At 33.2% G+C, this 26,951-nt stretch overlaps 1 protein-coding gene across 1 annotated transcript in view; it reads left to right on the top strand.

The window, feature by feature from the left end:
- Cfap47 (cilia and flagella associated protein 47) overlaps positions 1-26,951 on the top strand; it is a 408,435-nt gene that overhangs the window by 260,292 nt on the left and 121,192 nt on the right. The window contains exons 46-50 of the mRNA XM_021725557.3: positions 4,403-4,599; positions 6,595-6,738; positions 7,318-7,491; positions 12,683-12,794; positions 26,753-26,881. Of these exons, the coding sequence (XP_021581232.3) occupies positions 4,403-4,599; positions 6,595-6,738; positions 7,318-7,491; positions 12,683-12,794; positions 26,753-26,881 (756 nt within the window). The remainder of the gene's footprint in view (positions 1-4,402; positions 4,600-6,594; positions 6,739-7,317; positions 7,492-12,682; positions 12,795-26,752; positions 26,882-26,951) is intronic.

Here is a 26,951-nt window from a genome sequence, read left to right as displayed (position 1 = left end):
CCTCCCTAGTCACTGGGATTATAGGTGTACATTATCCTACCCAGGAATTATTTACTCTTGTTAGCTCATTTTCTGAAATGAGAGCTTGTGATTATTGTTTGCTAATAATATACCTAAAAGCTTAACTATAGGAGAGAATGAGCAATTTACTACATTACTTAATCTCTTCCACATGTTTGATATGTTTTCATATAATCATGGCAAATTAGAACAGGAAAAATCAAAAATGAGTTAATCAAATTATATTCTTCAAATTCTTCTCAAGTGCTTTGGTTTGTCTATTAGGAATCTACTTCAATTAATGGGAGCTTCAGGCTCTCATTTTGCTTCAACCACATAAACCCCAGCTTCACATATTTTATATGTTGGGATTATGTGTAAGATATAGTTCTCAGTATCTCTAAATTAAAAAATAGTGTTAGAAAGTTATTGCTCAAATACCACTCATTAATGTAAGCTGATTAAGAATTTCTAAAAAAATACTTTGTTTGCCAAGGTCACAAAATGTAAATGAGAGCCTGGAGCCCTGGCAATCCCAGTGATATGGAGCCAAGGCAGGAAGATCATAGTTCAAGGCCATCCTCAGCAATTTAGCAAGACCCTCCAAAACTTAGTGAGACCTTGTCACAAAATAAGAGATGAAGGTTGGACATAGTGGCACATTCCTGTAATCCCAGCAGCTCCAGAGGCTGAGGCAGGAGGATTGCAAATTCAAAGCCAGTCTCAGCAAAGGCAAGGTGCTAATTAACTCACTAAGATCTTGTCTCTAAATAAAATACAAAATAGGGCTGGGGATGAGGCTCAGTGGTCAAGTGCTCCTGAGTTCAATCCCTGGTATCCCCCCCAAAATAAATAAATAAATAAATAAAAAGTGAAAAGGACCGGGGATGTAGCCCAGAGGTAAAGCACCTCTGGATTCAATCCCTAGTTTCAAAAACAAAAATGTGAGGAACCTAACTAGAAAACAAAATTAATTCTGAGATTGATTTCACCATTTTCATATTACCAGATAGTTTCACATTTGTATTTTCCTTTGCAGTTAAGATAAGGTAGTTAAGCATGCTGGGGAAGTGGCTCAGTAGAGTGTTTGCCTAACATCTGCAAGGCCCTGGGTTCAGTACCCAGTACTGCAAAAAAATTTTTTAAACATGAGTGAAAGTTTGAGGCTGGGGCTGTAGCTCAGCAGCAGAGCACTTGCCTTGCATTTGTAAGGCACTGAGTTCTATCTTTAGCACCACATAAAAATAAACAAATAAAATAAAGGCATGATGTCCATATACAACTACAAAAAGATACATTGGAGATAACACAGCCTTTTTAACAAATGCTGCCCAGAAAACTGGTCATCCATATATAGAAGAATGAAACTAGATCTTTATCTCTCACCCTGCATAAAAATCAACTCAAAATGGATTGAAGACCAGGAATTAAACCAGAAAGTATGCAACTCCTAGGAGAAATGTAGGATCAACACTCCACTTATAGGCATAGACTTTCTCAGTAGGAACCCTATAACCTCAGGAAATAATGCCAGGAGTTATTAAATGGGACAACATCAAATTGAAAAGCTTCTGCACAGCAAAGGAAACAATTATAAATGTGAAGATAGAACCTACAGAACGGGAGAAAATCTTTGCTAGCTACTCTTCTGACAGAAAGAACTCGAAAAACTTAACAACAAAAAGCCAAATAACCCAGTTAATAGATGGGCAAATGAATTAAACAAGTACTTCTCAAAAAGAATAAATACAAATTACCAACAAATATATGAAAAAAATTAACATTGCTGGTAATTAGGAAATGCAAAACAAAACTACACTGAAATTTAACCTCATACCAGACAGAATGGTAGTCATGAAGAATACAAACAATAATAAATGCTAAAGAGGATGTGGAGAAAAATAAACAGCTTTATACTATTGGTTGGATTATAAATTAGTACAACTATTATGGAAATAAGTGTGGAGGTTCCTCAAAAGGCTAGGCATGGAATCACCATATGACTCAATTACACCAATCTTGGTCTTTATCCTAAACAATGAAAGTCATCATACTATAAAGATACATTCATACCCATTTTTATAGCTGCACAATTCACAACAGCCAAACTATGGAACCAGCCTAGGTGTCTATCAACAAATAAATGGATAAATAAAATGTGGTGTGTGTGTGTGTATACACACACACACACACACACACACATACACAATGGAGTTTTGTTCAGCCATAAAGAAAAATGAAATTCTGTCATTTTCATGAGAATTAATGGAACTTGAGACAATTATGTTAAATGAAATAAGCCAAACTGAGAAGGTCAAGGGTTGTATGTTTTCTCTCATATGTGGGAGTTAGGAAAAGGAAGGTGATGAGGTTATATCATGAAAATCAAAGAAAGATCAGTACAGGGAAAAGTACCAGAGGGGCAGGAGGAGGAGGGAAGTCAATGCTGGGGAGTGATATTGGCGAAATTATATTGTTATATTCTGTGCAAGTACGAATATGCAACAACAGATTCCATCATTATGTACACCTGTAATGTACCAATAAAAATGTGGAAAGATGGGCTGGGGCTGTAGCTCAGTGGCAGAGCGCTTGCCTTGCACATGTGAGGCACTGGGTTCAATCCTCAGCACCACATACAAATAAACAAATAAAATAAAGACATGCTATCCATCTATAACAATAAATTTTTTTTAAATGTGGAAAGATACAATGAATGAAAATTTATTCTGCTGTTATACCTAATTAAAATAAATTAATTAATTAATTTAAATTTTTGTTAGATGTGGAAAAAAAGAGAAAAAAATTTGGATGCAGCTCATAAAAGACTAGAGAGCTCATGGACAGAATCCTAACTATGATACACTGATACCTATCCAGTACCACATGGAATAGAAAAGCTGTCCCATATAAGCTCACTCCAAAGAACCAGGAGCAATTAAGTTTGTAGTTCAAACTACAAACTTTGAGGATATTTCTGCAGTGATAGCTGACCAAAAGTGCAGTATTGACTTATTGTCTCAACCATGAACAACTCTAGGAATTGAGCACTGTACATTTTTATGGGTTATTTGCAGATATGTAGATCACACTAATTATTTCCAATAGTCCAAGTTATATAAAATTAAGTATTCTTTCAAGATATTCTTCATACTCATTTATTTTCTTTAGTAACTATAATCTGGTAAATTAAATATATTTGGTTATCTTTAACTATAGAATTGTGGCAACTGCTGCAGTTGTAAATATCACCTGTAAAGAAAGAGTAGCAAAGGTTATAGAACAGTTGCCTAGCATTTCCAAGGCCCTGGATTTTACCCTTTGCCAAACAAGAAAACAACAAAAACCCCTTATTTTCATTATTTTATGAGATTTGTCAAACATCTTTTCAACTACCCACCGTATTCTCAAATTATGTAACCTTGAGTAATTCACTTGACCCCAGTGAATGTCAGGTGTCCTATTTGAATATTGTAGGTAATATGTATCTTTTCAATATGGTTGTGGGTATCAAATGGGGATATATGGAAAGTTCTCATTTAGTAGGCATTCAGTTAGTTTTGGTTATTCATTTTTAGTATATTAACTCCCATCTCTACTCCCCTTCCCTTTCCATTTGGAAAAAGGGGGTAAAATGAAATGAAAAGCTAAGGCCCAAATAATCTACACCTGAGTAGGGTAAGGCTGGAAGGGACAGATCCTGCTTGTCCCTAACATCTACAATACCCAATTCAAAATTACAAATGGAAGCCCATATACCACCTGTCTAAATTTTTGAAGTCATAAATCAAATGAACACACTTTTAGGTAGAAAACATTTTATTATTTCCCCTTGGCAAAAAGAACTGTATACCAACCTGGAAGACCAAGTTTTTTGAACTTATAATTCTTGGACTCCTCAGAGTTTTGCACTAGAAAATGACAGCACAGGATGGCTGGATCCTGGCCACTTGCACACCCACCCAATTATCTTTCTTCCTGCAACTCAAACATGAAGTGTGATTTTATTTACACACACACATATAATTATAATGTAATATATATTAATTTGGGGCTAAGCACTGAAAAGCCTTTGAGCAGATTCCTCTCCCCTGATCTGTCCACCAGTGTAGAGTTGATCCTGATAATACAGCAGCAAGACAGTGGTATCTTTTTAAGCATGGGGCCCTGAGTGAGCTTATGGAGCAGACTGTCCTCCAATTTATACAAGATATATTCTCTCATTCGTAAATAAACTTGGATGATAAGCCCTAGAGATTTAGGTGTGGTGTATGTCTTCAGTAAAATGTAGTCTATTCTAAGTTGTACGAGGCAATTTAAAAATAATATTACTACTTATCAAAATGAATTTTAGGAATTATGCCGTTTAAAATGACTGAACTATTTTAAATTATTTTGACAGCTGCTGATGGATGTGTTTCAGTTCCTTTACGATTTGCTCCTCTCAGTCCTGGCCGCTACCCTTGTAAAATTTTGTTGACATCAAGGTATGATGTACGTCTCTATTGCGTTGAAGGTGTGGTAAATGAAGAATATCCAGAGGCCAAATTTGAGTTCCAGACACCAGCATTTGAACCCCTTGTTCAGAATATTCCAATAGTAAGTGCAAACTTTTAAAAAATAGTTGTCTTCATTTCTGTGTAGAGTTTTAAATTTACCTTTTTTCTCTGACGATTGTATACTATTACTCTATAAAATTAACTGACAATAAAGAAATTAGCAGGGAAAACATAAATTTATTAACATTCAGGAATAAGAGAACTCTACACAATGTAGAAGATGGAAAAGATAGTTATAGAAGCTAAACAAAAGAATTGGAATTTGGGCTTCTAGGAAGAAGGGAGGCAGTGCTTGACTCAGGTTGAGGGGTGGGGGTGCACAGGGAAGAAGGATTGTCTTATTATGTAAATAAAGTCTCCCAGGTAACAGCCACTTGTCTTTATCTTTCTGAGCCAGGTGTCAGACTCCTAACCTCTACTTCCTATCAAAAGATCTTTCCTAGGAAGAAATAAGAAAACAGATAGAAAAGCCTCTGCATGCATCTACTGTTTATTTTCTTTATAGATGTAAATTTATTTTATAAAAGGGCAGTCTTTCTGAGTTAATTATGTCTTCAGTTTCTCAGAATAGCTATCATGAAATATTCCGAAGAAATAATCTTCAGGGTAGAATATTTTGGGTTTTCATACTCACAACAGCTATCTTAAAATATTATAAAGAAACAATCTTCAAGGTAGCATATTTTGGGGTTTTATTGAGGTATGACTGCCTCAATAAATATTCCTCAGTTCTCCCAACTTGAATTACTACAGATTAATTTTACTATCTATGGCCAATTATTTCTCCTCATTTATGTTAGAGTTCCTTTCTAAATGTAAATGTTATCACCTGCTGAAAACTTGGTCTTTGTCCCTGATGCTAACCCAATAAGGATGACATGGTTTTGAGATAAAGGAAAAAGAGGTTTCATTGCTTTGCTGGCAAAGGAGAAGCACAGGGGACTCCTATCCCAAAGGTTGTGATTCTGCCCATCAGCAGGAACAGGGGGCTTTTATAGGAGTGATTCAAAGACTATATTCCACCTGTTCTCTGTTAGAGATGTAATTCACTTGTTAATTTGGGAGACAGTCATTTCTGATATCTTCTGGTACCATCCCCAAAGTCTGGATTATTTCCTTCCTGTATGGTGAGTGAGATAAATCTGCTTAAAATGAGGAGGAAAGGTAATCCTGTTTCCCCTGAAATTAGGGAGGGGGAGAGATTATGTTGGAACAGGGGGAGAGGAAGAGAAAGAAACATGTCCATTTTAAACATAAGTTGCAGGCAGAGCAGCAGGGGCTATATTCACGATATAACACAATCAACCACTTTTTGCTTCAAAAATCAACTCTAATATCTTTAACCTATCATTAAATCTCTAACTAAAAACTGTGGCTCCTGGCTTCTCCAAGTTAAATTGTGGAATCTCAGATCACTTTGCTCCAAATTCTGTTGTGATTTTAACATTTGACTAAATGAGTTCATGGATAGAGAAAAAAATGGCTGGCTGCAACTTGGCTACCTATTAGTCAAAGTGACAATCCAGCATTGAAGTAGATAATGTAATTGTAAGGAACTTTGGGTTTTCAGCATGATAAATTGATTTTTGGTTGTTTAATTATTAAAGACATAACAAAAGTCAGATGGAAGCACAAAAATCTGTTCTGATGAGATATGTAATCTTTGTTATCTGAGAAATCTAACAGAACACCATTTATTTTCCTTAATTAGGCATAAATTTCTGTCCTCCAACACAATTTTGCCATTTAACAGTAGTAAGTCCAACAAGGAATATGTCTCTAGTATTCAATGATCCTTGGTTAGACCTATCAGACAATGTTTCTATGTGACAAAGAACATTCAGTCCTCCTTGTGCCTTTTGTTCACATTTTTGATAGTCATTCTTAACAATATGATTTTCAAATTGTGATTCTTAGGAAATATAACAAAAATACAATATACACTTTTATTAAAAGTGCCAAGAATTAATATATAATTGAACTTCATCAGCATCATCCTTCTGATATTTTTGTACCTCTTTGTTTTATGTTTTAGAATAATAAGACAAAGACTGAATGGAAATGTCAAGTTAACATAGAAGGAGAATGGTTTTATGGACCTCCTATTTTATATGTTGGACCAGGTGAAACTGTGCAATACCCTCTCACATTTAAACCTATTTTGGAATGTGAGATTATGGTATGAATTTACTGATTCTTTTCCCCATTATTTATATGTACATGAACAATGTGTGATATTAGTCTATTTAATTGGTAATAAAACATTTTTCAAACAGTTTGTATTTTCTACAAATTTGATAATTGTTTTGCTTGAAACTTTAATACTTTTATTTAAGGGATAAATATTGTGAAAGTCAAATGCTGTTATCTGTACTTATGTCTGGATTATTTTTACACAACACCATGAACAATGTAAAATCATCACTTCTTTTGTTCTTAGTCATTAAGAAAATTCAGATCTCAGAAAATTTTTTCTTAAGAATATTTTTTTGACAAGGAAGTAAGCATGCATATAATTGCTATATATGAGAATGCCTATATAAATTCTATAATTTATGGAAAATAGAGAGAAATAAAAAGCTTTTCACCAGTAGTTCATTTGTTCAGTAGAAGCATTTATACATGAGTTGGAAAAGTCAATGGCTAACATTTCCTCAGAAGCTCATTTTATTAATTAGACTCAAGATGAATAGGATTGCTGAAGTTGTTTGGCATTGAACTGTGACTTGTAGTGCTGATTTTGGCTGGTTCATCATAGGGTAAACTTATTCTACAAAATGAAGTAGATGGTATGGAGCACATCTTTGACATAAAAGGGATTGGGAAAAAACCACTGGCCTTAGAACACATCAGTGTTGATTGTGAAGTGGGGAATGTGACAAATAAATCCATAATGGTGCCTAATTATACAAGGACTACCATAACATTTAAGGTAAGGGTTTTTTTTTAATTTGAAAATATTTTATTCTGAATATATATTGAATTATTATTAAAATAATAATTACATGAAAAATTTTAAACACTTTATTTAATCAGGTAAAACAATGATATTTATGGAGATGTTTACAATTCTACCTTTTATTAGTTCACAACTACTCATTTTAATTTCAATTAGCACCAAACAAGATTCATACTTAAGTATTTGAATATAATCATAAAATACATTAAAAACCACTTGTTTCAATCGCATGTATTTTTGCTTGAAGAAATGGTGCATGATAACAAAGGATGTTTTCAAACAACTTTAGAAATAACCTTAAAATTTTGGATGTGCAATCTGTAGGCACAGTCTATCCTATTGTTTACCAGTATGAATAATAGTTGAAATTCGAAGAAGTGCATAGTTGCTCATATACTTATATTTTATGAAGTTCTTGTACTTTGCCCTCCTCCATTGATTTGTTTATACTAATCCCTAAATAAAATTCTCTGAACTGGGTGTATGCTCAGCATGTGCAAGACCCTCTGTTTAATCCTCAGTCCAAGAAAGAAAGAAAGAAAGAGAAAGAGAGAGAGAGAGAGAGAGAGAGAGAGAGAGAGAAGAGAGAGAGAGAGAGAGAGAGAGAGAAAGAAAGAAAGAAAGAAAGAAAGAAAGAAAGAAAGAAAGAAAGAAAGAAAGAAAGAAAGAAAGAAAGAAAGAAAGAAATTGCTGCCTCCATTTTTATCTACAAAATATGTGTCCAATATATTCCTCAAAAGAAACATCAAGTATTTACCCATTCTAGGTGCATGAATTCAGTTTTAGAAGGGTCTTTAGAAGTTTGGAAACTCTGGGCTTGTCTTCTACTTTTTTTATAATCTTAAAATATATGCACCTAGGTTTTCTCTTTCCTTTCTGAATTATAAATGAAGTGAATATTCTAAATGAAAATCTCTTCTGCTCATTCCCAGCTAAAACCCTTCAATGTCTTCTCTGACCTTCAGGATCAAGTCCTACTTCAGTGGCTTGCCTTTGCTTATCATAATGTTTAATTAACTTCATCTCTTGCCACCTGTATCTCCAGCAACACTTAATTCTTTATTAACAGTATTTCCTTTTTCTGCTGCCTGGAACTCTCTGCCCAAGTTCCTATGTTCCATTTATCTGTATCTAACACCTTTTCATTCTCTCTTGTAAGGTTAAAAGTCTACTTTTTCCAAGAACCTTTCCCTATTCATAAACCTGGATAACAGTCTTCTGCCACTACAGAATTTTTGTACTGCCTTACCGTTATACCTGTTACTTCATATTGCTACTACCTATTTATTATTCCTCACCAGATGATACATTGTGAGAACAAAGAAATCTTAGCCACATTTTTATACCTGGCATAAAACATAGTATTTAGCACATACATAATAGTGTATAATGAATAGATAAAAATAATGTGTGGCATTTAGAAGAAAGAAAAAAAGGAAAGAAAGGTTGAAATAAAGAAAGAAGGATGGAGGAACCTGGAGGGAAGGGTAGAGGAGAGAAAGGAAGGGGAGCTGAGAGGAAGGAAGGAAGGGAAGGGAAGGAAATAGGTAGAGTGGGAAGGAAAGAAGAAGAAAAAAATTTCATGACTATTTGGATTGGCTATAAATAAAGAAAACATGATTTTTGCACCACTTCTTTTCTACTTCCAGAATTTACTAATGAGCAAGGAAGCCTGTCAAAAGTTTGATGAAACCAAATTATAGAACAATTTCTTAACATTGGTTATTTTGTTTTGTTTTCATGACAGAGATAATATTTTTATTTAATTTTATCCTTCATAATCATTGAACTTTTAAAATGATGTGACTTTAAAACTAATACTTATGCTATATTAACTATACTTTCTGATTAATTATAAAAGTGGAATTAATAAAATTATTATCATAGGCAACAGTAACTGTGGTGATATTTTCATCACTTTATTACATAAATAATACTGAAATAATGTTGATTGTTAAATCACAAAGTAATTCTATTTTTAATTTTTTGAGGAACTTCCATATTGTTTTCCATAATGGCTGTACTAATTTATATTCCCACCAATAGCATGAAATATTCCTTTTCCCCCACATATTCACAAACACTTGTTATCTTCTGTCCTGTTGATAGTAGCCATCTTAACAGGTGTGGGATGATATCTGATTGTGATTTTTATTTGCCTTTCCTTGAGGATTGTTGATTTTATGTGATTTTTTTTTTGTACAAGGGATTGAACCCATAGGTTCTTAACCACTGAGCCACATCCCCAGCTGTATTTTGTATTTTATTTAGAGACTGGGTCTCACTGAGTTGCTTAGTGCCTTGATTTTGCTGAGGCTGGCTTTGAACTTGCAATCTTCCTGCCTCAGCCTTAGGAGCTGCTGGGATTACAGGCATGTGCAACTGTTACTGGCTGATTTTGTATACATTTTATGGTTAAAAAAAAGTATATTTAAAAGTAGCTTGCTGCACTAAGTTCATATGATGCCAATCTGGTGTCAAAGATTATGCCTTCTTAGATCCATTAGACCTGATTTAATTATTGACCTTGGCCCCATAGTGTGTGGTTTTTGTTGTATACTTGCTTTTGGGGGAGCCACTGAAATGCTTCTAATTCACCATCTGTAAAACGCAGTTAACTTCTATGCATTCAAAGGTCTTTCACTTTATTTCCTTTTCTTTTTCATCTTCCAATATTTTTAGCTTTGTTAAATTATTTCCTTTAACTTATATTCTTAAATTTTTCCATTATGAAAGAAAATTTCCCTCTAATCATATTCCTTCTTCAGTTACTATCCTCTTTATTTTTGATAATTGCTAAACTTTTTGAAAGAACAGTATTTATATGATCACTTCTTATTTCATGGCAGTCCATTTGTGGCTCCTATACTCTGTTAACAATCACTACATCTGAGGTCACTTATGACTTTGAGCAGTTCCTTTCCCAGGTTATCTGCCTGAAGATCCCTATAGTGTTTGACACTGTTAACCTGCCGTCTAACTCTCTTTACCTTTTATTTTATATCATTCTATATTGTTTGCCTGACATTTCTTGATTATTATTTATCTTGTCTTTTTTCCCCTCTCTCTAGCTTCCACATAAAAGAGATAACCTTGACTTTCTGAGTCTGGCTTATTTCACTCAGCATGATGTTCTCCACTTCCAGCCATTTTCTAGCAAATGACATACTTTCATTCTTGTTTATGGCTGAGTAAATCTCCATTTTATATTTTAAAAATATGCATTTTTTTCTTATTTCTACAGGAACAGTTTGAAATAGAAGATTGAGACTAACAATATGAGAGAGAAAATAAAAATTTAGAAAGCCTATTTGACATATAGGTAAAATGCTATGGAATGTTATCAAACCAAAAAAGTAGTAGAAAATAATCACCCAATAAGGAAGAGAAGCAATGAGGGACTTCCAAAAATGTGGTGCAGGGAGTTTTGTAAAGCTATTTCTTTAAAGTAGTGGTAACACTGGAAAAAACTGTCAAAATCAAATTTTTTAGAAATCTGGAAATTAAAGATGTAAAACAATCTGAGTAAATTTTTATTTAAAAAAAAACCTCTAAATAATGGTGAAAGTAGAATGATTTGTGGCTTTTAGCTTGATCTACTCCTATCTCCCTCAGCTCTGCAATCTTAACAACTATAGTAGTAGTTAAAACCAGAGGCCTTTCAAACAAGAAAATAGGCAGATTGTGTATGGATCATTATTTGACTTTTCTCAAAGTTTCCTGGAAACATCTCACTAGCAAGGTATTATCTCATTTGACTTGTCTCAGAGTTTTGTTTGATCAAAGGATCCTATGTTTAGAGTATTTGTTAAAAAATCTTGGGCAACAATTGTTCAAATTACAGTATCCAGACTGCAGTAACAGTAGCAAACAATAAGAGTTTGGTTCAAAACTTGAAAGGAGTATCTGGAACATGAAATACCACTAGGAAAATTTAAAACCTCTGAAATATCCTGTGGGTCAAGCAGATCATATATATGTGCATTATATGTGCATATATATGTGTGTGCATGTTCAAGAAAGACATGAGAGCATCCAAGTATTTTGCCTCTGGCTGACATAAGTGTACTTCTTGAAATGGAAATTAAAGCTACAACTGAGTTTTAAACTACCTCAATGCTGATGGTATACCAAAACATATATATGGTGCTCCTTTGCAATGGGTAGAAAACTTATTGGTTCAGGGCATTTAAAGAACCTGTGACAAATTATTGCTAACTACTGAGCACTAGTAGCTAAGCAGGGACTTTAGTAGGCACATATTATGTATGAATGTAGATTTCTAGAATTAACCCATAAATAATTTGTGCATGGCCTATAAAGGATATTTATATTTTCTAAGCAACAATGACCTTGATAAAAGTAGCAGTACAAAATAAACATTGGTTTTCTGTGAGACTAATTTCCTTTATTCTATTTTTTAATATGTCTCTTCTTAGATTTTTTTCCACTATATACAGGATTTTTGTAATTGTTTTTCTTTTAAAAGTGAATAATTTTAATGGAAGTATTCAAATTAAATTTTAGTAGTTCTATATTTTAGTTTGTCACACTAATTTCATGTAGTATAATGTGGGGAACCAATCTGAATGATTCGTATTCTCCTTCCCGGAGTGGAGAGGCTTTGTTCATTACTACATCTCATATTGACTTGGACATTGCCCTGGTCCCGGAAGTTTGAGGAAGCATCTTCAGACGTAGGCATGTCGTCCCATGGATTAAGCTATGCTTACCTGTTCCTTTGTGATATTACCCCTTTGCCCTGTTTGGGATGGAATGTTCCATGGAAATGCCCTTTGTGTGTCTCCTTCTCTTGCTCTGCTTTTGAGTGTGGCCTTCCTAGATGTCAGTCAGTCTGCTGACAGCAGACATCACAAAGCTAGACTCAACCCCCTGAAACCTAACCCCTTGCCTCATTTGAATGGCTTCTCCCCAATAAAAGGCTTCAACAAATGGCTCTCTCTCTCTTTCTACGGACCCCTAAGGTCAGAGGAGCCATCACAGGACCCCGAAGAAAAAGGTATCACTGTCTCTTGTGTGGATATTTCATGCAGCCCAGTTCCCTTGGAGTGACCTTGAGGGTTTTAGTCATGAAGAACACGACAGTATAACATATTAAAACATAAAAATTATATAATTCTTATTTTTCAATTCTCTTTTTTAGGTATCATCAGATCTACCAATAGTGTGGGGAAATCCATATATCACTATAGACCCTGATAATTCAGTTCCATATATTCTACATGTGTGCCCTTGGAAACGTGGTATATTCAAAGGTATCAAATCCATTAATAAAATATTATTATAGCTCACACTAGATGGAAATATGATGAGAATTTTAATTATAATTTATATATATATTTTTCTAAATGTCTCAGAGTGAGATTTAGTTTTACATTTCTGTAATTAGCTTTCTAAACAATCTGACCTTTAGGTCATTTATTTTATGCCTGGTTCTAGATTATCTTTTTAATGTTTTTGTTAATGCATTTCTGTTATACATAATAGTGAAGCTCATTTTGACATATTCATAAATGCATATAATATTTTTCCTCCATTTCAATACCTAGTACCTCCTTTTTGTCTCCCCTCCTCCTATGCTTTGATCCCTTTCCTCTTCTCTATTGGTCTTATTCTATTTATTTATTGTTTTAAATTGATGCATTATAGGTATATATCAAATTGAAATGCAATGTGATCTATTCACACATGCACATAACATAATTTGATCAACTTCATTCCTCAGGTCTGCCCCTTTCTTTTTCCTCCTCCCTCCTCCTTGGGCTCCCATTTCTCCTCTACTGATCTCCCTTCCATTTTCATAAGATCCCCTTTTTAAAATTCCTTACTTCCCTCTAGTTTCCACGTATGAGAGAAAACATTCAGCTCTTGACTTTCTGAATCTGGATTATTTCACTTAGTATGATGTTCTCCATTTCCAACCATTTACCAGCAAATGACACAATTTCATTTTTCTTCATGGATAAGTAGAAATCTATTGTGTATATATACCACATTTTCTTTATCCATTCATCTATTGGCAGGTACCTAGGCTGGTTTTGTAACTTGGTTATTGTAGATTGTGCTGCATTCATCACTGTAGCATGCTGATTATAGTTCTTCTGGATAAATCCAAAGGAGAGGGATAGCTGGGTGGAAACTTCATACTGCTTTCCAAAGTGGTAGTGCTGTATTATCTTTATCATTTATTCAATTTTATTTGTCAACAATTTTTAGAAGTGGTTAAGAGTATTTATGTTTAAAATTTGATAAACACATTCAAATACTTCTAAAAAATATACAAACTGAATAATATTTTATGAGAATGTCTGTTTACAGAGTTGTGTCTTATAAAACATCTATATGAACATAATTGATATTTTGAAAATAGTTTAAAGACTTGGTATGTGTTAATTTTTTTTACTTTATCCCTAATAAAGCATACATTTATACAAGTTTTCTGAAAGGTTCCTGAACAGAATTACTTGCCTGGAAATAGGGGTGATAGGTATTGCTACAAGCTTTTGAAGGGAGGAAAATAAGATGTGATAGAAGATAAATAGTTAGAACTAAAGAGCTATGATTCATCAAAGGAAATGGTTTTCCTAATTGGGAGAGAATTAAATCCATTGAAAGATGGAATCTACTAAGGAAATTATTAAAATGGAGGTAACTAGATACAACTTTAGAAGTTTTCTTGTGCTCCATGGAAGTACTAGCCTCTTATCCTTGTGTACTTCAACAAAGACTATTTGAGGAAAGGATCTACATCTAGCATAGAAGGTATAGGAAGATGCTGCAAAGCAGAAAGTACAGAGAGTATTCTAAATGCCAATGTTATTAGCAAGCAGAAGGGAAATTTCAGAATAGCAACCACAATGCTCCAGTTCCTACAGCTGTGACAGAATGCAATGTGTAAGAAGAATCTACATTCCCATCCCCACTCTCTGCCTTTTAATGTGCTTAACCTCAAATGTCAACATAGCAACAGTGCTTAGCATTTTCTGAAATCTTCCCACTACTTTTTGAGATAATGAGCTTTATAAAGTCTGTGAATAAATCGCCTGGTAGGTACATTTGAGCTATAATGACCCTATTTCCAAGCATGTCAGTGAAGTCACATTTTGCCATTTTTTAGGTAATCCAGAAGATATAAATTGGATTCAAGACAATTTTATTTCAATTTTAATTTTAATGATCTATGATAAATCTTAATAGTTGGTGGTGGATCTTCCTTAGGTTTACAATTTTAACTAGCCTTTTGTAAAAGCATCATGTCATTCAAATTTTCATGATTCTTTTTCATAAAACATAATGAATGTCAATTTTGTGTTCTATAGAAAGCAGCCAGTTATGTTACTCATGAGAAGGAACATAAAAGGAACCACAAACTGTGGAACATCATTGAATTGGGAATGTTTATGAATGTGTCAACTAAAGCCCCTGGTCCATGAAAAGGTCTCTAAGTTGTTGAAATGAACCTAAGAAAAAAAATGCCTGATTAGATTTGACATGCCTTTTCCTTGTATAATTGTTTCCTTGATTTTTGTCAGGTTTTGTAAGATCATTAAATTTCAGTACTTATTTTAACTAATCAGATATAGTTAAGATACTCTTTAATGCATAAGACATCAGAACCTTAATCAGGCATCCTTTTAGATTGGTCAGAACTGGAACATAAATTTTCTAATTATTTTGAATGTTACCATTAAATACAAAGATGAATATGATATAGCTCCAACCTCCCAGGAATTTATAGCTGATTGTAGGAATGGATATACATGAACCATCTCAATCAGGGTATACTATGATATACCAGAATTTTAGAGAATTTCGTAGGGGATATTGGTTTGATTGGGACCTTGAATGATGATCTGAGATTTATCAGCTAATATGGGTGAGAAGGACATTCCTGCAGAGAAAACAACCTTATCGAAAAAACAAAGACAATTTCTTTAAATATTTTTTTGAGAGGAGGAAAAGTTTATTTGGGGGCTCACAGTTCAGAGGTCTCAATCCATAGACAGCTGGCTCCATTCCTCAGGCCTCAAGGTGAGGCAGAACATCATGGCGGAAGAGTGTGGTGAAGGGAAGCAGCTCACATGATGATCAGAAGGCAGAAAAAAGTTTAAATAAAATTTTAAAAATGCTTGTGCTGGGGTTTATGAGTATTTGATTGGAATGCAGAGTGACATACAGTTAGAAATACAGGTAGACTTTTTGGGGAAGAGTTTTGTTTTACCTATTGCAGTGGGAGCTATTGAAAATGTCTGAGGAAGTACAAGGCATGAGTTGACTGAGTGCTGATAAGGAAAAGTCTGGAGATAATAAATAAAGCAAATGGGAGGAGAGAGACAGGGTAGTTAAATCTGGGAGATCAGTTACAGTTCTTTGACAGTATGTCAAGTAATCAGTTCTTAATATTAGCTTGTGACCCCACTTTGAAAGACAGATCCTAAAATAAGAGTTTAATTGCAAGTACTTTATCTAAGACATGATCAAAGGAAGCATTCTGAGAGAATGGAAAAGTAAGATGCTGAAGGATAAAGCTAATAAAAAGTAAGGTATCTAGTAGATTATTTCTGAAAACTGGGAGATCTTACCTGAGACCTCCAGATAGAATCATCACACTGAATGGCAAGTAAATTGGAGCATTTATCCTCTAACTTCTGTCCATTAATGACTAGTGTGTTATTAAGGCCGGTTCCCATGACAGTGAATCTTCACAGCCAAAAAGAGTTATAACGGGGGATATCAGTGGGGATACTAATGGCATGTATTAACCTTGGTCTAAACATTCTTGATACAGTAATGGGGAATTCTCTCCTACTGTTCATGATCTTTAGTAACCTGGCAACTCCAAAAAGTAGATAACAATTATCAATTTTGACAGTATCAGCAATCACTTTCTATTTGGCTTAGTCACACCCAAAAGAGCTTTTTTTTTACTTGCTGAAAAGTGATTATGTTCATTTAGTTCAGCACAAGTATAAATTATAGCCACGATTCATTTATAAAAATTTGCAATTCATGAGTTAGCACACTGGAATGAAATCTGTTATGATGCTGGCACAAGAAAGCCTCATCCAAAAAAAAAAAAAAAGAAAAGAAAAGAAAGCCTCATCTAAACAATTGCAAAAAAACTTTTAGTCAATCTTAAAATTTCTTTTCAGTGATCTTCTGCTTAATGTCAAAACAAAATGTTTAATGTGTAGCAATAAATTTCTCTTTTTTTTGGTACCTGTGATTGAACCCAGAGTCTCTTACCCATTGAACCATATCTCCAGCCCTTTTTATTTTTTTACTCTGAGGCAAGGTCTTGCTAAGTTGCAGTGGCTGGCTTTGAACTTGCAATCCTCCTGCCTCAGCCTCTCAAGCAGCTGGGAGTACAGATGTGTGCCACCATGCCAGGCAAAGTTTTTCTTATATTAAGCACACATTTAAACAGGATAGAAGTAGTTTTTCTTATTGGCATTCTGCTATTCTCAATATTTATTTCAAAGACATGTTTTACCAATGACCAGCTTTTAAGATGATAAATTCAGTTCCAAATATAATTTCTTTTTTAAATTTTTTAATTTGTCCTACTTAGTTGTACATGACAGCAGAATGCATTTCAATTCATCATACACAAATGGAGTGCAACATTTCAATTCTCTGGTTGTACATGGTATAGAGGTACAAAATTCATGCAATCATACATGTACCTAGAGTACTGATGTCCATCTCATTCCACTATATTTATGTTTGAAGAATGCTACTTGTCATGTATTTTCAGAATGTGCTGCTGAGCAAAAGTAGTGTCATTAACATTTTCATTTAAAGCTTGGGCAGTGTGTTCAAGTCATCCACCATGTTACAATGGCAAAAATGCATATCTTGTGCATTACTATTTTCTGTTATTTTGTTTCAAAAGAGTATATTCATACATAAAAAATTGATTTTCAATGTTTTCATAATATTTCCCTTAAAAATTTTTCAGGATAAAATTAATATTATGTATGTATTTTAGATTTAGCTTGTATCTTAAGATTTCAAAACCAATAGAATTAGTTTAAGAAAAAAGTTTAACACTAAATATAATCATAAAAGCCTTATTTCATTTCTACTTTTATAAAATAATTTTACATATTTCTTTGTAAAATATCAAGAAATAATTTCCTTTATAAAAAGAGCTCTTTGAGATTTGCCTTTCTTCTAAACTACAAACCAAGTTACTTTTTATATCCTAAGTGATCCATCCTTTGATTTTTGCCATTTAAATAATTTCTAACTATATCAGAACTTCAAAGGATACTACTATAACAATTGAGGATTGCTTTACATAAAATCTCATTTTTTTTAGTTTATCTATTTTAGGAATATTATTTTCTCAAATAATTGCAACTTCTTAAAACAAAGGCCATCATCAATATGATTGTTTTTTATAATTTAATGTTACATGAAGAACAGACTTAGAATCCCCTTCCTACTCCCACTTTCAATTTCTGGACACACCACTAGGTTATTCAAACCCCAGAGCCTCAATTTTTTTCATTCATGGAATGACAATATGCATACTCTCCAAATCACCAGCTGTTGTTCTATCAGTGGTTGTTAATACAGCAGAGTCCCTAAATCAGAATGCAAAGAAATTAATAAACAAATATTAGCTCCTCTCATTATTTTATATGATTTGACAAATATGACTTCAACACCCATATGTCTTTCTCATATTATGTGACTCTGTGTAATTCACTTAACCTCACTGAATGTCAATAATTTAAAAATATAATATAAATTTAAAATTTATAATATAAATTTAAAATATAATTTTAAATTATGGGTAATATATAACCTTTCAAGATGGATATGGACATTAAATAGGAATATATGAAAAGTGTCCATCTAGTAGATGATTTGTTAATCTCTATTATTCGTATTAAATATACTGTCTTCCATCTCCACTCATCTACCTCTCCCATTTGAAAAAAAGAGTCTTTTCTGACATTGCAAAAAAATGTGTAGAAGCATCATTTGCACATGAACACTGTGTTAATATAAATTTACCTCTATTCTTTTAATATAGCAGGTCCTAGAAGAAAGCTATGTAAGAATCTATCTGGCTTTAGAGATGCATGATAAAAATGTAAAAATCTATCATATATTTAGAAAAGCTGTGCATACTCTTTAAAGTTTATTAGAATTCTAATTATTACCAGTTTAATTTTTTTATGTATTTTACTAACTATTGAACAAAACATATTTTCTTTATTAATAATAACTACTAACACTACATATACTTCTCTAATCTTCAAACAGTGTTTGATATAGGTACTATTATTTATCTTGTTTTACTTAAGAGGAAATGGATGTGGAGAAAACTTCACTTGTTGACAGTAATATCACTTGTCAATAGCAGACGTGGATTTGAACCTGTAAAGTTTGGTTCCAGAATATTTGCTTTGTATCACTCTACTGTATTGTCTCTCTTTAATGTTGAAAGAAACTTAGTAAATATAACACCACAAAAAATCTTAAGATATTATAAAACATAGATTTTTGCTTTTTCTGTCTTCTTTTTCTCCTTACTATTCCCTTCCTAATTTGGCAGGCAAATGGCTAAAATGCCAGATGACTATGTATTCCTGTTTTGAAAATATCTTAACTTAATATAGGAATATGGGGAATTTGGTCCCTACTCTATCTTTACTTTTCTCAATGAAAAAGCCAGGAAGAGTACAAGTAAAACACCTGGCCAAAACTGAGTTGGGATCTTGTTGGCTTATTCCCATTACCAGCTTGCACTGAAATAGCTGTAGAAGCATACAAACTAGTCAGGTGCCACTGGTCTGTGAAAACAAGTGTTGGTTGCAAAAAAGTGTTTCATGCTCTTTTAGATGAAAGGAATGTTTTATAAAAGCAGGGCCTTGAGGCACTACAGAGAGAATAGATTAGTTTTGCTTCGATCCTCTCATGGATCTTTGGATTCTCCTCTGCTTTTATCTTCTCTGCTTTCCCAAATAGCTTGAGTTATGTTTCATGATGATTTTAGCCACCTGCAAGATAATACTCTTTCAAGGATTTTTGAGCACTAGATCTTTTCTTCCAGATCCACATACCTCGAAACAAGATATGTGCTAATTCTAGCCCCAACTCCAATTTAAACGATTGGCTAGAGATAGATTTATTCAGGTTAATAGATCAGTGAGTGATGTCTCATACGGCTTTCTCTGCCTTTACACAGCCAGGCCAGAATCAGCCTCTAGGCCACATAGCAGCAGGTATATAGTCAATATTGAATGACAGAAGTAATGTATTTCAGAAATTGTTTCTAAAATATTAAAAAGCATGATCAGTAATGCAAAAATAGGAGTGCAATAAAATATAAGAACCATCATCAAGGAAGATTTTAGACCTTGAAGTGCAGCATAAATTTGGCAAGGGCATACACTTTGTCAGGATGAAGGAAATACACTCCTGCAACTTCGGTGTTTACCATGAGGCCCATGTTAAATTGACACAGAGCTCACTTGTAATTCTCCATTATGTATTGGAGGCATAGTTCTCCCTGGGAGTGTAAGGCAGACGGTAGATGCTCTATTGAGTATAAATTCACGTTGTTTTAGGAAGAACGATCCAGTGGCTGATGAATTCACCCAGGATATTCTAATTAAAGTCTTCATATTTGAACTTTGAACTACTAAGTCACACTTAGCATTTTTTTTAGAAATATTATTATTTTTTCTCTAATACATGTTCATTCTCACTCTCTGGATGTCTCTCTCTCTCTGTGTGTGTGTGTGTGTGTGTGTGTGTGTGTGTGTGTGTTTGGGAGTGTGTGGAGTTTTTTTCTTGGCTAATCAAAAGAATTTTAGTTGGTTTTACAGTTATTTATAGTCAAGTGAAATGTGATCTAATAGGTCAATGGTTTTTCTCAGAGAAGACATAAGAATCTCAGATACAGGGGTTTATTATAAAATATTTATTCATACTGTTTCTAGAAAATATTTTTAGAAACTTTTCTAATTTAAAACACCCTTCAAAGATACTTTCCTAATATGTGAGTAATTAACCCAAACTTACTAGAATTAGTATAATTAGAAGATCACTCAGAAATTCTGAAATATTAAAAGATAGTAGCTTTTTTTCCCAAAGGCACAGACAGAGATTTATTTCAGAGAGTAGATACATTTTCCAGAGAGAATGATGACAATCTCAAGAGAGAGATGCCTTTGGGGTAAAACAAAGAATATGCATTCAAGGGAGAATGTAGGCTGTCTCCAGAGGGAGAGACACCTGATAGTGGCTTTTAAATACTTTTTGAGCATCAAAATTCTTCACAATGGTTTACAAATACTGGCAAACCTCTGTTCTTGACCACTTTTGCAATTTTGTGAAGAGTGATCAATCACCTTTGTTTGTTATTCCAGGGATAAAAAATTTAAAGATGCCTTCTTATGCTAAAATTCCTTTCTGACTCATGATTTATTAAATAAGTTTACATCTGAATGAAAACAATAATAAAATAAAGGTTTTTACATGAAGAATTAGGAAGTCAAATTATAGTGTAGCGAATCCAAACAAATAACCAAATATTTACCCTTGATACTAGTGAATCAATATTTATGAAACTAAGGAAATATTGATTAATAGAAATTAGGGAGAGAAAGAGATGGGGTGGGAGAGGGAGGGAGGGAGATATGATACATTCATAGATTAAAGTCTTCTTGGTATCTAGATATGGTGGCACCATTAATCATATTTTATTAATTATCTTGCACATGACATAAGAGGACCTCCCATAAGTGACTGTGAATTCAACTTGCATGTCTTTTTTTTTAAGAGAGAAAGAGTGAGGGAGAGAGGGAGAGAGAGGGAGGGAGGGAGGGAGAGAGAGAGAGAGAGAGAGAGAGAGAGAGAGAGAGAGAGAGAGAGAGAGAGAGAGATTGATTTTTTAATATTTATTTTTTAGTTTTTGGTGGACACAACATAGTTATTTTATTTTTATGTGGTGCTAAGATCGAACCCAGTGTCCCATGCATGCCAGGCGAGTGTGCTACTGCTTGAGCCACATCCCCAGCATGTCTTTTTTTAATTGATTCTTTTTAGTTATATATAACATTAGGATTCGTTTTGACATAATTATAAAATAATGGAATATAATTTGCTCTAATTCAGTCCCCAGTATTTTCTTTTCTTTTCCCTCCTCCCTTCCACATTCCTTTCCCTCTAGTCTACTGAACATTCTGCTATTTACTGATTGATTGATTGATTGATTGATTTTAATTACTGTCTTGTGGATGTACACGATGGTGAGATTCACTGTGGTATATTCATATATGTACATAGGAAAGTGAGGTCAGATTCATTCCACTGTTCTTCCCTTATCCTGTTGCTCCTCCCTCCCCTCAAGTCCCCTTCCTCTACTACAATGATCTTTCTTCTACTTTGATGGACCCCCTCCCCTTTTTCTTTTCTTTATTTTGAACTAGCTCACTTGAGCATCTTATTTGTACTTCTGATTTGGGATGACTCACAATTTCTGTTGTTTTACTTATTAGCAATGCTGGCCAGGGAGGGGCAGGTATAATCTCTGAAACTGGCAGGATAATTTTTAACAGGTTTATTGTTGTAGAACTGACAATAAATCACACTTATTTAAAGTATACATTTTGAAAATATTTAACATACATATATACCTATGAAGCCTTTAACACAATTGAGATAATAAATATACCTATTGCTCCAAAAACTTTCCTTGTGCTCATTTTTGGTCCTTTTGTCCTACTTCATCGCTCATAACTCAAGATACCCTAACTATAGGCAACCAACTATGTTACCTATCATTTTACACATATTTTATAACATTACATAAAAAATGAATCATAAAGTGTACATCCTTTATGGCTGCTGTATCTGTACAAAGCAACTATTTTGAGATTCATCCACATGATTTATTAATAGTTTATTTCTTTTAATGCTGAACAGTATTCTGTGGAAGATATATCAACATTTGTTTATTGATGAACATTTATGAGGTTTTCCTATTTTAATTAAAAATAAAGCTGTGGGTTGAGGATATAGCTCAGGGATATAGCTCTTGACTAGCATATCCAAGGCCCTGATTCCATTCCCAGCACCACACACACACACACCCATAAAAATAATTAAAAAATAAGTTGCTATGCACATTCATGTGTAAGTCTTTGTATGGACATATGCTTTTATTCTTCTGGCATATACTACTTATGAATGAAATGGCCAGATCGCCTGGTAACTGAGTGCATAACATGTAAAGGAACTGCCAGTTTCCCAAAGAGGTTGCTTCTTTTTTTCATCTCCACCAGTAGTAGGTTAGTGTTTCAGTTCCTTTACAACCATGAGCATATTTAGGAGGATTAGTTATTTTAATTTTAGCCCTTTAAGTTTGTGTATAATGGTATTACACTGCGCTCTTATTTGTATTTCTTTAATGAATAATGATGTTGAACACTTTTTTATGTCCTTATCTGTCACCATATATTTTCTTTACTGAAATGTCTTTTCAAATCCTTTCCCTGTTACCTTCCTCCTCTATTGGGTTGTTTATTTTTTTGTTATTAAATTTTCACAGATTTTTGTTTGTTATTTGGTTTTGGTACTGGCTATTCAACCCAGAGATGTTTACCACGTAGCCACATCCCTAGCCCTATTTTTTTTTTTTTAATTTTGAGACAGGATCTTAATTAGTTACTGATGCTGTCTTCAAAATTTCAAAACTCCTACCTCATCCTCCCAAGCCACTGGCATTACAGGAGTGTGCCACTGTGCCTAGCTAAATTTCGAGAGTTTTAAAATACCTTAGATATATTGCAGATTCAGTTCTAGGTCACCACACTAAAGCATATTATTGCAATAAAGCAAGTGACATGAAATTTTTTGCTTTCTCAGTGCATATACAAGTTATGTTTACACTATACTGTAGTCTATTGTACAATAATATTATGTCTAAAAAACAGTGTACATACTTTAATTAAAAAATACTTCATGGAAAAATGCTAGCAATCATCTGAGCTGTGGGAAAAAAAAATGGCTCTGGTAGATTTGCTCCAAGCAAGGTTTCCACAAACCTTCAATTTTTCAGAAATGCAATGTCTGCAAAGCACAATAAAGAAAAACACAATAAAAACAAATATGCTTATATATACATGTATAGTCTGGATACATGTTTTTTTATCAGAGATATGTTTTCAAAAATTTTGTTCTATTCTGTTCCTTTCCTTTTAATTTTCTTCACAGTATCTATTGAAGAGAAGTTTTTATTTTTTGCTTAAATTTATCCTTTTATTTTTTTTCTTGTATAGATCAGGAAGAATTAGAGTTTTCATAGCCAAGGGACCATCACTGCTTGAATATTTTGCTCCAGGCTCTGTTTATCATCCCTAATTTTGTTTTTCTCACATTCCCTTTTACTTTCTTTTTTTGGTCCCCTAATAAAGAAAATAAGTTTAAAATAAGCTTAAAATAAAACGAGAAAAAATCAAGGGAGATCTAGGCACAATGGTACACACCTGTAGTGCTAGTACTTAGGACTGAGGCAGGAAGATCACTTGAACCCAGGAATTTGAATTTAGCTTAGGACAACTTAAGAAGATCCCTCTCAAAAAGAAAAAAAGAAAAAGAAAATAAAAGAAGAGGAGGTTTGACAAATATTCCTGAGGCCATCTTAGCCTTCCTACTTAGATTATATTAGATAGTATGAGATTAGAGAAACAATAATTATTTAAGTTCATTTGATCATCTGTATGCTCAGAGCAAACACATATGAAAGAAAAAAAACTTCTTAATTGAACTAATAAGCTCTGAGAAATTCACAAATTGATAAAATCTCAGTCATACAAGAATGTTCCTCCAGAGCTCTTCTCTATAAAAATAGGGAGTGATGAGGCATGAAGCCAGGGGAGAGGGCAGGGTAACTATGAGGGGACTTAAGTCTGGCTTTTTCACAAACTAATATGAAATTAGAGAAAAGCCATCCCCAATTTTTTTTTAAACTTGTATTCTAGAAAATGTTTGTCTTACTGGTTGTTGAAAGAAACAATTTTTTGAAAAATCAACTACATAAAGGTTTTACAAAGGGGAAAAAACATTTTTTTAAAAGAAAAGATTGTGCTTTAGAAATTTTAATGGCTATAATTTCTATTATTAGATTTTTTTCTCATACTCTTTAGACAAACTGAACATTTCTATTAAGTCAAAAATGCTGTATCTTAATGTAGAGTTGTGTTGACACACTACCATTATTTATTATGTTTATATCTTTTCCAAAGCAGTCTAATAATTTTCCTATCACTCTGACAAATTCAAACAATAAGAATCAGGTATTTAATTCATGTTTGTTTCTTTTTGTATCAGTTGACCTTAGCCTGAATACTGCAATATAGGGAACAAAATAATCACATGTACATATATTGTGAAAAAAATTATCATGTTTTAGAAACTCATATTCTGTGCAAATTTATTATTTACTGTGTTTGGTTCAAAGATTCATTGCTGAGAATAAGTTGTTAAGCCTAATGGTATGCTTTGTAATAAGTACCTAATCATGCAACTGCTTATTTGTTCCACAACAGTTAATTAATAACTAAAAATAAGGTTAAACTTAAAAAAGTAATTGTTTAGAAATAAAATTAAATTTAAAATGACATTTCCAAGAAAAAGTTTTTACATTAGAAAAAAGTGTAAATTAGTGGCATAATTCTACTAGGCATGGTTTAAAAATGTCCCTTCAATTAAAACTTAAACTATAGAATAGACTCATAATTACTTACATAGTTCTCTTCACTTATTTCTATTCATTGAGATAAATACTAAATTTAATTTCTCATTCTATTCTATAAAATATGGTTTTTGATAATCATACAAGGCTCTAGAATTGTTTTTACCAATGATTGCCCAATTTCTATTTGTTAAAAGAAAATAAAAGTGTAATAAAACTTTGAGAAATGAATTGGAGGAAGGAAAAATATGCTGAGTTTATAATGGACTGAAATGAGTAAGAACAGAGAATTTCTATTTTCAATTCCTTTTTTTGTGCTAGTGATTGAACCCAGGGGTGTTTAATCACTGAGCCAAATCCCTAGCCCATACACACACACACACACACACACACCCACACACACACACACACACACACACATTAGACAAACACACATGGGCTGGGGATATGACTCGTGTGTGTGTGTGTGTGTGTGTGTGTGTGTGTGGGTGGGTGGGTGGGTGTGTGTGTGTGTGTGGGTGTGTGTGTGTGTATTATATATAATTCCTTCAAAATCTTTTTTTTCCCAGAAGAGTGTTCACTGTCAAATTAAAACTAAAATAATCTGGATTTTTAATTTCAGTTTTAATTGTCTTTGCAACAAATAAAATATGGAGACTACCATAATTCAATTACACAATATTGGTAAACATTGATCTAAGCTATTTGATTATGATTCATGGCTAGGAACACATGGTTTATGTACAAAGCCTTGTTTATGTTAAGTTCATATGGAAAGATCAAGGCCAATTTATGAATTATTTCTGTAAGTATATTATCCCTAGTTTTAAAAATGAATACCAATCTTATAAAAGTAAATTTTAATTTAACAAAAATTCCAGATAGTGACAATTTTTGACACTAACAACCTTAATCACACAATATTTAGTATTTTACATATTAAATGTTCATAGGAAAATTTGTACCTGGAGAATTATGATATATAAAACAAAATTAAGAGTTTTAAATGAGACAATAAATAGAGCATTAAACATTTAAAAAAAATTTTAGATGTTGATGGATCTTTATTTTATTCATTTATTTAAATATAGTGCTGAGAATCAAACCCAGGGCCTCACACATGCTAGGCACTGAGCCACAACCCCAGCCCTGAGCATTAAACATTTCTTAAGAAGTAAATATGTCTAAAGAGTAACCCAGGATCAATAAGTTTTCTGAAAGCTAATATAGTTCTGTTATTTACCCCTTTTTCTTAATTTTGCAGAAAAGCTGTTGAAAAATTACCATTTTAATGGAGATTTTGAAAATATTTTCTTGAATTTTCCATTAAATTGTTCTATACCTCTGTGAGGTTTATTTCTGATACCACCATCTAGAATTTGTTTGACTTTATATTTATGTTTCAAGCCAAAGTTACTTTAATACTTGGAACTAACCTGTCAGTTTTAAAAACTTTTTCCTGGTTAATCTGACATCTTACATCTTGTATTATAGGTATAATTTCATTTTCTGTTAAAAGCAGAGATGATGTTGAGTCTCAGGAAGAGCCAGATACAGATCAAGAATTCTCCATTCAAAAGTCACCATCAGAAATATCTCCCATTTTTCTTGAGGAAGACTCAGGTAATTAATTATGATGAGAGTTTCATGGTTAGTCTGCACAAACTTTCATCATTATTCACTTTTAAATAAA

The sequence above is a fragment of the Ictidomys tridecemlineatus genome, chromosome X (assembly GCF_052094955.1).
Source record: "Ictidomys tridecemlineatus isolate mIctTri1 chromosome X, mIctTri1.hap1, whole genome shotgun sequence".
Classification (NCBI taxonomy): domain Eukaryota; kingdom Metazoa; phylum Chordata; class Mammalia; order Rodentia; family Sciuridae; genus Ictidomys; species Ictidomys tridecemlineatus.
The sequence above is the reverse complement of the archived record's forward strand: the minus strand, read 5'-3'. Positions and strand labels throughout refer to the sequence as shown.